The sequence below is a fragment of the Acomys minous genome (assembly GCF_964271855.1).
Source record: "Acomys minous genome assembly, chromosome: 13".
NCBI classification, from domain to species: Eukaryota; Metazoa; Chordata; class Mammalia; order Rodentia; family Muridae; genus Acomys; species Acomys minous.
Window position 1 is genome coordinate 88016837 of NC_140495.1, and position 13483 is coordinate 88030319.

The 13483-nt window shown below is 49.9% G+C and overlaps 1 protein-coding gene across 3 annotated transcripts in view; it reads right to left on the minus strand.

Annotated features, from left to right (window-relative positions):
• Positions 1-1761: 1761 nt before the first annotated feature.
• CHST3 (carbohydrate sulfotransferase 3) overlaps positions 1762-13483 on the minus strand; it is a 36759-nt gene continuing 25037 nt past the window's right edge. For 2 of the 3 annotated variants that reach the window (XM_084754690.1, XM_084754689.1), the window contains 3 exons: positions 10229-10289; positions 8860-9104; positions 1762-8331 (listed from right to left, as the gene is read on the minus strand). In XM_084754690.1, coding sequence (XP_084610816.1) covers positions 7044-8331; positions 8860-9017 — 1446 coding nt within the window. In that variant the 5' untranslated portion in view covers positions 9018-9104; positions 10229-10289 and the 3' untranslated portion in view covers positions 1762-7043. The remainder of the gene's footprint in view (positions 8332-8859; positions 9105-10228; positions 10290-13483) is intronic. The other variant, XM_084754691.1, reaches the window with a different exon arrangement.

Genomic DNA, 13483 nt, shown 5'->3' on the forward strand with positions numbered 1-13483 from the left:
CAAGTGAGTTTCAAGACAATCAGGGATACATAAGATCCCTCCTCTTTTTTCTGAGTTCTTTTTTTGGGGCTGTAGCTCAGCTTATAGTGTGCTTGCCCAGTATGCATGAAGCTCTGGGATTTGATCCCCAGCACCACATGCACCAGGCATGGTAGTGAATGCCCGTGATCCCAGCACTCAGAGGTGGAGGCAGAGGGATCACAGGTTCAAGGTCATCTTCAACTACATAACAAATGCAAACTCATCCTGGGCCATGTGAGACGCTAACTCAAAGAGTCCACAAGGAGTGTGAGAGGGTGTAATTCTTTGGAGGAATCCTTAGTGTCGGCCAAAAGAAATCAGGCCTTCTCGGCACCTTAAGTAAACTAACGCATATGGTAATTTCCCAAGAACAACTGAGCCGGCATGGACTCTAACTGTACTCTGCTGCAGGTTCCAGGGTAGGCAGGTCCCAGATGATACAGTTGCTTCCTCAATGTTTCTAGGTAACAATATCAGGACCTCATGGTACTCAGGTCCTCCCAGTGTTGATGGGTTGGGATGTAGGGCAAGAAGAGTCAGGAGCCCTGTATGGGGTGAGGGGAAGGAGGAGGCAGAAAAAGGCTTCTGGCCTGTGCTGGCCAGAGGCTGAGGGTGGTGGGTGTGTGTCCAGACCTCTTTGCTCTGTGATTAGGCCAATTTGTCTCTGGAGGGGTCATTTATGGCAGGAAGCCCAGCCCAGAGGCTATGCTAACTGCATCCAGTCCCCAGTGCAGCTGGGACAGCGATAGCAGTATTGGAGGGGGGAACCGTTGGTTTGGGGGTGTTATTGGGAAAGCTAGATCATCGAAGGATAGGATGGAAATGGTTTGATTTGCCAACGTGTAGACTTGGGGGGAAATTCAGAGACTGGAGACTGAGTTTTGGGAGGCAGGGAGGGTCCCAACCTTTCATGGTGTGCCTCACCACTGTGACTCCTCTTCAGGAGCCACTGCCCTCAGGGGTCTTCTCTCTTCCACCTCTTCACAGCTGCCCCAAAGCTCCTAGACAACCCCCCAACCCTCCCCAGATTCATCTCCCTTCGTCCCAACATGAACGTTCCTTTCTCCCTGGGGAAACATTCATTTTACCCAGAAACATCATAGGCGACAAGGGGGCTTGTCATTCTTTGTATCCAGAATGCCCTCAGCTGGCCATGAATAAAAGAACTGTTACTTGGAATGTGGCACTGGGGGGGAGGTGGGGCCTTTAAGAGCTGGGGCCCAGTGGGAGGTCTTCGGGCCCCAGCCCTTCCTCTTCTTTTATTTCCATGTTCTAGCCATGATGTTTGGACCATGGACTAAAATGTCCCAAACCTTGAACCAAAACAACCCTTTTCACTTTATAAGGTGATTGCCTCAGGTATGTGTTCTAGTGACAGACGGCTGGCAAATATTGGGCTGAAATATAAGTTACATCCAGGTTACTATGGCAGGGACACAGCTGCAACTTGAAGAGACTCTATTACATCCCTCAGCTGAAAGGGGTTTTTAGCTGTCTTCCTATGTGGTTGGTTGTTGAAGTTTTGCTGATGGTAGAATGAAGCCTCAAGTAGTATCTTGGCATGTGAAAAGGACAAATCAATCCTTTAACTGACTTTTAAATCCCTAACAAGGCTTTTGGTGACAACGCTTGTGGGCAATTTACACCTTTCATTCATAAATGAAATTGACCCCCAGATATAAGTGACTTGTCCAAAGTCAGTGACAGATATGGGACTTGTCACCAAGTCCTCTGATTGTGGGTCAATAAAGTTCCTGCCCCTGCCCCATAATATCTGAGTGTGTCAGATGTCACGCTTGCATCTGGCGCCTCCAAGAAGGGCCACCAGACCCATCAACCTCAGGCTATAAATAACTTTCTTCAGGCCCTGACATTTACACTTACCCATACTCTTCTTGGGCCCCTGGCCTTTGGGAATGGGGAGGGAAAGCTTCACAATGGAAGCCCTATCTTTCCCACGACTATAAATAGTTCTGTTCATTTGTATGACTCAACTGTTGCTGGGAACAAAGGAAGAGAATGGCTGCAGAATTTGCTGCACGTTTATTTTTAATTAAATAAGCCAGGCAAGCCACCGGGAGAAGGGTTTCACATTCTGGTCCATGAACCTGACCCTGAACACCAGGCTGTGAGCACTCAGACGAGAGGGGTAGCACCGGGCACTGGGAGATTATCTGTGGCCACAAGGAGGATGTCTAAGTCAATGACAGCAAGAGGCTGGGGCTGTGTGGCTGCACCAGAGGCAAAACAGAAATGCAGACACACATACATGTACTCATGAGCACACATGTACACGCCATGACCACTCAGACTGGGAAGGAGATGGTCCTGGACCCGTGAGGGTCCAGGTATTGGCACAAAGGTAGCATTTGTAGGACCCACCAAGAAGTGGAGGGTGGTGGCTAGACACAGGGACTAGAATATCCAGGAGAGATGGAGAGCTGACAGGAGGCAAAGCTGAAGACCAAATATAATAGAAGCGGAAGACATGGGCATTCTAGCAAGAAGCTGATCCGCAGCATATGCAAGGCGGTAAGGGTAGCACCGTACCTCTACCTTTGGGAATTCATAAGGAGTCCCCATGTAGTTTCCTCATGTAATGACAAGGACACCAAGGATCCCAAAGCCCTTAAGACACTGGGAGTGACAAGTTTGCCTCATACTTTTGAGGTAAGGCATGGTTCCACTATTTCTGAAAATGAAGGAAGTTGGGAGGGGATGTGGTCATGCTCAGGAAACCCACCTCCTCATGGCCTTCTAACTGGGCCACCCACAGGATCTCCACAAACAACACACCAGCTCCAGGTACCAATTTTAGCAAAGTACCCTTCTTCTTCTAATGTGTTCAGGTCTCCACTCCCTTCTCTCCTGTCTCAGTACCATCCCTCTGCCTTTGTGATGGAACTAACATGAGACTGCCTTTTAGAGATGCTCCCATCCTCCAAAGCTCAAGGGACAAGCCTGTGGACCAACTGAAATAGGCTCTAGTATGGAAGAGGGCTGAAGGATTTGAGAGTCTGGGGTCAAACCATCTGGTGCCCCTAATGCCTTTCTACCCCCTTTAGGCAAGAGTGACAATTCTGGAGTTTTGGTTTCTTTGAAAATCACAGAAATATAAGAATGTGTCTTCATCTTAATCCCAGGTGTGGGGTATGGGGCCGCTTCTGACCGTCCACAGCAGCTGACTATGATTTGCCTTGTGCTCTAGCAGAGGCATGGTTTTGCCAGCTGCAGATAGTTTCTGCAACTGCGTGATGTTTGGAATTCTGGGAACTTTTCAGAGGGTATATAAATGTTAGAGCCCCGATAGGTGGAGTTGGTGGTTGTTGGTCATTTAGGGAGGGCAAAGAAGAAACAAAAGGAAGAAATTAGATTTAAGGATCTCTAACGGAGCCGGGCGGTGGTGGCGCACGCCTTTAATCCCAGCACTTGGGAGGCAGAGGCAGGCGGATCACTGTGAGTTCGAGGCCAGCCTGGTCTCCAAAGTGAGTCTAGGACAGCCAAGGCTACACAGAGAGACCCTGTCTCAAAAAACCAAAAAAAAAAAAAAAAAAAAAAAAAAAGGATCTCTAACTGTCCCCTGTATCTTTCTTTTTCTCCTATCTAATGATAGGGAGTGAAACTGGAGGAGGGTAACAAAAGGAGGGAAAGAACCCACAAAGTAGCAAAGACTAGCTACACAGGGCCAGAAAGCCCATGGCTTTCAGTGGGAGCATCTTCCACCATGAGACAACCCCCAATGGTAGGAAAGAGCATCACTGTGATAAGCCACCTGGGTGCTCTTTGATCTTTGGAGTTGGAGTAGCTGTTGTCCTATCCCACCAGCATGGCCAGCCACTTTTCTCTACCCAACTCCGTGCTAAGAGCCCAAAGCACAATTCTAGCACATCACTAGAGGAGGTGCCCAGGACTCTCCCCAACACTGTCCCTCTCCAGACCTTGAGGATTTGCACTGGATGGCTGTGTAATGGGTTTCTGTCCATCTTCCCCCCTGAGTGGTTCTGCTGTTGTGGACACCTAAGCAATACAGCAGAAAGGGCCCTCGTATTATATGAAAGGGCTCTCGTATTGTATCTTCTGATCAATAATAGACCCTCAAAACCCCTTTAGCATCCTGGGCTTCCATGAGCTGGTCCTCTCTCATCTTCTGCATGGTCCTTGGGTGTCCTGATATGTGTGTGGCATGTGAATCGCTCCTATTATTAATAATATTATTATTTGTACTTTTTAATTAGGGTACTGTTTTGGGTCCCTGCAAATAATATTCTTTTTTTTTTTTTTTCTACAAAATAAATAAAGTCAACTTGCAGTACATACAACATTGCCGATGTCCTGAGAAGTCCCAAAGGTCCATTGTGGGGTCTGTCCTCAGACAGCTTCTCAGCTGAGGCCTTCCCCCACCCCCAGGACAGTCCCTCACTCCTCACTTCTCTGCGGTGCAGAGAAGGGAATCTGGCCTGGATTTGGGGGGCACGGAGAGAAGATATCCCACTCCTGAGCCTGCCTACAACATCCTGTTCCCATCAAGTACCAAGAACTGGTGTCCTTTGACCCCAAATAGGAGCCAATCTCCTACACACTTGTTCTCGGATTGTCAAAATCTAGAGCAGAGGCTGGCTTGAGGGGACTCAAGTTCACCTGTGCTTGGGACCCAGCAGCTGAGCAGGCAGATCACAAACCCCAACATATGGGGAGTGCCCTGTCACTGTCCCTTCCCCACATCGGTGTTGGGCCTGCTTCCGTGCTACACATCTCCTGTCTGCATTCCTCACACTGGCTCAGTCCCTGGCTCTGACAGTGTCAGATGTAGCAACTGTCCAGAAAGTCAGCATGGCAGCCCCCACTGAGACAATGCCAAAGGTGGCCTGGGTTCTACGCCTCAGCTTGAAGTGACTCAGCTTGCACAGGGAGGTAAGACCCTCTGCTTGAGGAAACTTAGCTGGTCAGTCAAGAGGCCTCCCCCCACTGCCTCCTGTCCCCCCCCAGCCACATTTTGGGGTTTACAAAGGATTTTCAAACAACCTGTAGGAGTAACAGGCTAGACACTCAGATAAAAGGCTGGGAACTTAAATTTTTTTTTTTCCTTATAGACTCTGACCTTTAAGTTGCTATGTAGTTGCACCTTGAACTTGTGATCTCCAACCCCCAGTTTCCTGAGCCCTGGGATTCGGACATGTGCCATCACACCTAGCTGATGTGGTACAAGGAATAAACCCAGGGCTTCATCCACAACAGACAACGCTACACAATCTAAGCCACAGACTTAGGCCCGATGGTAGATTCTGAGGCTCATTCTACTAGGAGTTCACACAGAATAATAGCCTGTGGGGCCCTAAGGGTTCTACGTGACTCTGACCCTCCTAGGGCAAGTCCTCTCTTTCTGGTCTATCCCTTTTCTTGGAGCCGAATGCTCCCTGCCGACATCCGCCTTCCCTGGCCCTCAAACCCAGCTCTACTTCAGAGTAGTTCTACAGAAACAAAGCCAAGATCAGCACAGAGCCATACATAACTTTAAAACCCAACTGAGATACCCGCCCATCCTGAGTTGAGCCTACCTCTTCCCAGAGCCCCAGAACCCAAAGCAAACTTTCCTTTTAGCTGTAACCATGACAACCTGAGGGGCTGACCTCTGTCAACTAGGAAGGCAACAGCAGACTGCTCAGGGAAGCTGGGTCTCATAATGCGACATTCCCCTGCAGAGCACGCTGAAGTTCTTGGCTGGCTCTAGAGGAGGCCTGGCTGGAGACGGCAGGCCCGTGAGCTGCCTTCTGCTTGCAGGGACTGAAGATGAGCCTGCAGGTTAGGCCTCAGACAGCCTTCAAAACCGGGCATGCTCCCCAGGAGTGGGCAGGATGGCACCTTTGGATGGCAGTCATAAGACGATCATCTCCAAACACTGCCTGCCAGCTGTGGCATGTGTGCCGGTTAGAGGAGGTAGCCATGACGATCCCAGAGGCTCAGGCGGTCATTCCGAAATTATTATTCCATTCCAGCTCTGGTCAGGACAAAATGTCATTGTCCTTGAAAATGCTCCCTCTACACACAGTCCCAAAAGTGTAACTTAAGGCTCCTGTTTAGATGTGTAATACAGAAAAAACACTGTAAGCATAAAGAATGGGTGAGCTTGTGTGTATGTGTGTGTGTGTGTGTGTGTGTGTGTGTGTGTGTGTGTGTGTGGAGAGAGAGAGAGAGAGAGAAAGAGTGTGTTTACAATGTCTCTCTCTATGCATACATGGATTTCTTATTTTTCCCCTATATTTTGTAGTGCTGGTGATCAAATCATGGCCTTATGCACAGGAGGCAAGGGCTTTACCATTGAGCCACACTGCCCCCACCCCCACCCCTGCCTTTTATGCTCCACATGCACTTTGTGTGTCTTGTTCTACACAGGCTGACATTCATGAGAAACTGAAACAGCTAATCAAACCATTTTGTAACAGTTAGTAAGCAGCAATTGTCCCCTGAGGAGCTTCAAACGCCCCCTTCCTCACTCTAGGCTGCCCCTTTTCCTTCCAAGGACTCAGCCAGATCCCAGTCTTCTCTGACCCAGAGAGGAAGAGGTTAACATTTAATACAGTAGGAGGTCTGAGTGACTGGAAAGGGCCTACCCCTTCTGGTTGTTAAATATTTGGATTCTGGCCCACACAGCCTACAGCTCTTTTTGTGCTTCATGTATGTTTCTGTGACAAGGTGAGACAGAGCCCGGGAGGTGTATCTATACATAGGAAACTACTTGGGTCTGCTCAGGACACTGCAGGCCATACGGTGTGTGGCAATGACCGGTATACCACCAAGGAGACAGGGCACTGCTGTCCTCAGAGGAGCCCCGAGATCCTAGCTGTAGCTGCGCTGGGGAAACTAGCTGGCAGAAAGCCTACAGCTACAGCCAGAGGCTACGCTTCCGTCACCGTTCCCCATTTTGAGTCCCTGCCAGGACTGTGTCTCACTGCCAGGCTGGGTGTGAGAGAAGAAGGGGCCAGCCTTTCATGAGAAAAGGTTCCCAGGGTCGCGGACATCCCCCACTACATGACCCTGAAGGTGCCCCGCTCCTCCAGCAGGCTGAAAGAGCGGTTGGTGAGCGAGGCGGCATCCCTCGCCAGCTTGTAGCCAAAGAGGCGCATGGCCGGTTCGCAGGCAGCCTGCACCACCTGTGCCAGCTTGAAGGGAATGCTGAAGCGCCACTTCTCGAACTGCTCGGAGGAGTTCTTATGAGTGGAGTAGATGTTGCTGCTGTCGCTGGCCGCTTGCGTGTTCTTCTGGATCCAGTCCTCAACCTGCGGAGTCAAAGGGATGCCGGCAAAGCCGTACATTTCTCGGGCCTTCTGCAATGGCCTGCGTGCCACGTCCTCGTAGCGCACCAGCATGTAGCGACCGCGCAGCCAGGCTGGCTGCTGCAAGCCCAGCTCTGCAGACAGGCGGATGCTCTCACAGTTGCCCCGCAACCGCTGCACCTCATCCTCGCTCAGCTGGTCCTGCCCTTCGGACAGCCACTTCTTCCAGCTCTCATACTTGCCAGCGAAGGCCACTATGCGCGAGGCCAGCACTGCCCGGGGGTCGCGCACCAGCTGGATGACTCGCAGGTCCAGTCTCGGGTCCTCAGCCAGCGGCTGCAAGAACTCCAGCTGCCGGATGCGCACAGCCTTAAGGGCCATGTGATCCTTGCGGCGGCAGGCCTCGGCCGCTAAGGTCACGTTGAGTGGCCCACAGCGACGGTTCCTGCAGTGGTATTTTTCGAAGACCTTCTTGACGAAGGGTGTGCACACTGGGTCCTCGCAGAGCGAGCGGCTGGATCCCCGGCGGAACAAGAACTGAGTCGAGTGGTCCTTGGGAGGCGGGTTGATGAAGGGCTCGAGCACATACAGGTCACACAGCAACAGATGCTTAAGGACATCCCGGTAGAGCAGCACTGAGCCAGCTGAGCTGGCACCCCCCTGCTGGAAGGACACAGTGTGCTCGATGTGCCACAGTGGCTCAAAGAGGTAGAAGATATTGCCCTGCTGGTTGAAGAACTCGCCCACAAATGAGGAGCCCGTGCGGGTGGTAGCCATGAGGAGCACGTGGCGCCGCTTCCCTGCTCCAGCCTGCTTTGGTGACTTCTCTGCGGCAGCCTCCTGCCCCTGCTGAGCCTTCATTGCTGGCTCCATGCCCAGCTGCAGGCTGAAGTTGTGCAGGTAGCTCTGCAGCTGAGAGAAGGTAGAGTCCAACTCGCTCAGGGAAAAGAGCGAAGCGTTTTCCAGTAAGGGCAAGGTTGGGTCGGTGCTGTTGGCATCTGCCACAAATTGAGGGATCTGCCTCAGCTTCTCCGAGACCCTGTGGGTGGAGGTAAAAAAGACAAGGAAGGTTTGTGACTGACTTGGCAGGCCATCCCCTGTACTAGTCTTAACAGTCTTAGCTAGGTCTCCTTCACTCATGACATCAAGACTTCCAGCAGGGATGTGCTGCTAAGAGGAGCCACAGTGCTAAAATACAAAGTAAAGTAGTGGTAAAAGCAAACACTGAGCATCAGCTATGTGGAAGGTCATGGGCAAAATGTGGTTTACTTTTTTTTTTTTTTCATTTACTCTCTCAACCAGGCAGGCCCATGGCTAGTCACAGATTAGAGAGGACCACCTCAAGAAAGTGAGGTGTTTCGGTTAAGCTCTTGCAGTTGAGAAGGGCCAGTGTGGGGGTGCCAGCCTGGCCTGCTGCTGCCCAAGTCTCACGGCACATGACCTCGGCTTTAGGCGCAGGGGGTACTTAGTGACAGCTTGTACAAGGGACTTGCTTCTTGATCCCCCTGAAAATCCTAGTGTCACCTCTGTCCTCGGACACCTTGCCTTTGATAAAGGAGTTCCTTACCTGGATACAATTTTATTTTCCTTTTCGATGAAGACAAAAACTATGACCACAAATGCCAGGAACAGGGCGTATTTGCCCCGAATCTTCAGGCTGTGTATAAAGTCCCGGCATTCTGGAAGCAAAGTGAGTCCTTTCTCCATTGGGGGAGGGGGTGCCATGGGGCTCCTCGGGCTGGCTGCAGGCACTCAGCTCAAGGGCATGGCTTGGGACCCAACTTGTCCTCTTCAGGTGGAGAACCCCTCACCCTGTGGAGAGACAGGTACTTATGGGTTCCTTGTTTATAGACAGGGAACAGAGACATCTTTCTACCGACTTCTGAGGAGAGACCCCAGGCCCACTCTCAAAACTGAAGACTTCAGGTGTCTTCAACCTCTCCTATGAGACAGGGCCTCTCTATGTAGTCCAGGCTGGCCTGGACTTCTTTATCTACCTGCCCCAGCCTCCTAAGAGCTGGGATTACAGGTGTACTCCGCCAGGCCCGGTTGGGGTTGCTTTAATAGGTCATTTAAAGGTCACAGGCCAGTACTCTGGAGGTGAGCCAGGAAGGAAGGGCAGGAGTTTGCGAGCAGCTTCAGCTACACAGTGCATGTCTAACTCTGGCCCCAAGGGATCTGATATCCTCTTTGCCTCCTCAGCCACTGCACGCATATGGCGCACAGAACACTCGCACGCATAAAATAAATCACTAAGAAAAGTCTCATGGTAAATAAAGAGCTTTGCTTTCAGTAGCTGTTACTCTAGCCAATAAATTTTGCTTGATTTCTACTAAAAGCAATCAAAACAAACAGCAATAAGAGACCCAAAATGCCAATAAGGAGCTAGGACATAACAGTCCAGACCTGTAATCCCAGCACCTAGGAAACTGAGGCAGGAATATATATATATATATATATATATATATATATATATATATATATATATATTTTTTTTTTTTTTTTTTTAAAGTTCAGTGTTAGTTTTAGCTAGAGTTCTGCTGGGCCAGAATGAGACCCGATGAGTGAGAGAATGAATGAATGAATGAATGAATGGCAAGCCCCGTTTCCTTGAGTTTCTCTGTTGACCCCACAGATCAAACGCAGGCACAGTCAAGCGCCACACAGGGTATTTAGATAAAGGAGAGCCTAAGCAGTCACTGGTCCCTGCCGTTATAATGGAGCCACAGAGCTGCAGAGTCCTGATCGATTAATGGCATCACAGCTACCAGCGTCACTTGTTGTGATACTAGTGTAAACTGACCTGCTGAGCTACATATAAAAGCACAATGCAGTGCTGAGGCTGTGGCTCAGTTGGTAGAACATATATCTAACACGCACAAGGCCCTAGGTTTGGTTCCTAGCACTGCATGAAACAGGAAGTGGTGACCACATACCTGTAACGCCAGCCCTCAGGAGCTGGAGGCAGGACGCTCACAAGTTCACTGTTATCTTTAGCTAAAACAAACAAACAAACAAAAAACAACAACAACAAATCAGTATGCTGTGCTGGCCTAGCTTATTGGTCTTGTTTTTCTTTTATTTTCTTTTTTTTAAATATTTATTTATTATTATTATGTATACAGTGCTCTGCCTGCATGTAACCTGCAGACCAGAAGAGGGCATCAGATCTCATTATAGATGGTTGTGAGCCACCATGTAGTTGCTGGGAATTGAACTCAGGACCTCTGGAAGAGCAGTCAAGTGCTCTTAACCTCTGAGCCATCTCTCCAGCCCTGGTCTTGTTTTTTGAGAGACTCTGGGTTGCACAAAGAGGCTGAAGTGGGCTGGGGATTGAAGCTCAGTGGCAAAACACTTGCCTAGCATCTGGGACATGGTAAGTGTTCAGTATAAAGGTGGGGGCCTTCCCCCGCAAGGCACAGGTAGAGTGGGGGCCATGGCCCAGCTATCCTTTTGCTCTTAAATCTAGTAAACACCTTTGGCAAGACTTGTGAGTTGATGGAATCTGATAGCCATTGATCTGTACTCCCACCTCCTCAGCTGGCGGAGGCAGGAAGATTACAAATTCAAGACCTGCCGGGGCAACTGAGAAAACCTGTGTCTCAAAGACACAACGTAAAAAAGAGGACAAGGAGTGAAGTCCAGTAGCAAGATGAGCGCCCGGCATGCTGGAGCCCCAGGCTCAACTCCAGGCACAGCAGAAACAGTCAGGCTTAGGAGTTGGGCTGCTCTGATGACCCTTCCTCCCTCAACTCCTTCTCGTGGCTTTTGTATGAAGTTGTTGGTCCAATCTCCTCTCCCTCGCAGCAATGCAGGGTTCCCAGCAGCCTTCTGGCACTGCCAGGAAGAAGGCAAGCTCAACACTGCTGTGAAATAGGCAGACAGCTCCTTCACCTGTCCCCTGGTAGGATGTCCCCTCTGGAGCCTTGAAAGCCCAAGGGCCAGGTGGCAAAAGAGGAAGGGATGTGGGTTCTGGGGGTTTGGTGAGAGGACCCCAAAGCCAGGAGTTCACAGGGTCAAGATGGGGGAGAGATGGGGACACAGGCTGGGACTCACTCACCAAAGCCTCAGGCAGAACTTGCCCCACTGGGTGCCCTGTGTAAGAAGTGGGTTGTAACATGGATGAAATTTTGTTACCTCCATTCCAGTGAGCACATAATCATCCTATGTCCCTTGCCTGGTGGGAAATCTCTGCTGTCTCCTCCCTTGATGGCTTTCCCAGAATCCCCTACTCCATGGCTCTCATTTCCCCCAGTCTCCCATGCTAAGATGCCAATAGAAGGGCAACCCTTTAAGAATGTCATGGCCAGTGGTGAAAGATGCCATGTTCAAGCCAGTGCCTGGGCACTGCTGATCATGGGACAGCATCTTCTACCAGCTGAACCAGCTCTCTGCCTTCTGGGCACAAACACCAGGAGCAGTAAGAGAAGATGAGGTACTGACTTCCTCCACAGAAGGTTCCATGTGTCGAGGGCCACTGTGTACCATGCCCTAGCAATGTTGAGAATCACCTGAGGGAGAAGATCCCAGTCTCGCCCTCTGGGATACGTTGTCACAACTCATGACAATCACATTGCCCTCCTGCCTCATACATCCCCCTGGCCTTTGAATCTCAGTCTCCTCCTTCTGCAATGTCCATTTTTTTCCTTAAATGATACCCTAGGAGGGGGCCTCAGTTATCTCTGGTGAGAAAGGGGACTGACTGTGCCTTCTTACAACCCATCTCTTCCCGTCCTGCCCTCTGGCCATTCTCTGCTGAAGTTACATCTGGGATCACATGATGGTGCGCTCTTCTTCGCTTTCTCTCCTTAGGTGATGGAGAAGGACGCATCTCACGCCTCTCTTCTGGACCAACAGCCCAGCTACATCTTCTAGTTCATCCCCTGTCCACAGTCCTTTCCTAAACTCTTCCCGCCTCCAACACACGGGGGCGCTACAAGCACCTGAACCCAGCTGGATAGACGAGCCTGAGAAGTGGGGAGCTTCTCAGACCCCCCAGTCCAGTACTCAGAGTGACTCTAGCTGCTGAAAAGCTTCCAAGAGCATCTGAGAGGAGAACACAAGCCCTCCAAAGCCCTGGGGATGGGAGCCACATCGTCTCATCACATCCCAGCCTCTGTGGATGCCATCTGGCTCCAGCCCTTTCCACTACTCCCCACCTGGGGGCGCATCCTTTCTGGTCTCTTCAGCGGAGTTTGTTGGATTTAAGTGTGCTCCAAAACCATTCTTCGTTCTCCAATATGGCCCAGAGAAGCATAAATAAATAAATAAATAAATAAATAAATAAATAAATAAATAAATAAATAAAATTTCCTATTCCTTCTCTGCTTAGCATCCAGAGCTCCAAGTTCTCCCTTGCCCACCTCCATCACTTTCCCTTTCTTATACGCTTTATTTCTTTCCTGGATGCAAACATTCTTTTTCACCGGGATGTCTACAATGCCTTTGTTTTTCCAGATGAGGCTGGATAGAGAGACAGGAAAGCCAAGGGGATATGGGAAATGGGGGAAGCCCCTCCTCCATGGGATCTAGTTTAAGTTTGTCACGCGACTGACAAAATCAGTAAAGACTGCTACAGGTGCAAGACTCATTTTTTCTAAGACATCTCAAAGGTGTTATAAACAACAAATGAAACATAGTTGCTGCACACTTTTGTAACCATATCCACACTCTTGTCCACCACAGATCCGAGCAAAGCACTTCATTAACACCTTACAATTTCTTTTCATTAAACAAATGAAAATTGTTAAAAACAAAACAGCTGGACATGGTGGTGCATGCCTTTAATCCCAGCACTGGGGAGGCAGAGGCAGGTAGATCTCTGAGTTCAAAGCCAGTCTGGTCTACAGAGCTAGTTCCAGGGTAGCCAGGTCTCTCTCCCACCATCTGTGCTTAGGTTTAATGTGTGCACTCACATGTTTCCTCTCACCGCTACATAATAAACCTAGTTCGGTTCCACGAGGTCTTGTTCTGAAATCTTTCTGGGGTGTAGTCAACATTCCAGTTTCACTGTAGTGGATGTCGCTAAGGGGCGGAGGGGAGGACATTGTATGTATGTATGTATGTATGTATGTATGTATGTATGTATGTTTGTATGTATGTATGTCCTTCCCGTAATACTTAGCCCAAATGCAAAATGTGTAGGCATTCTGGGTTGATAGGCAGGACCAGGGGAAAGATGCTCACTAGTT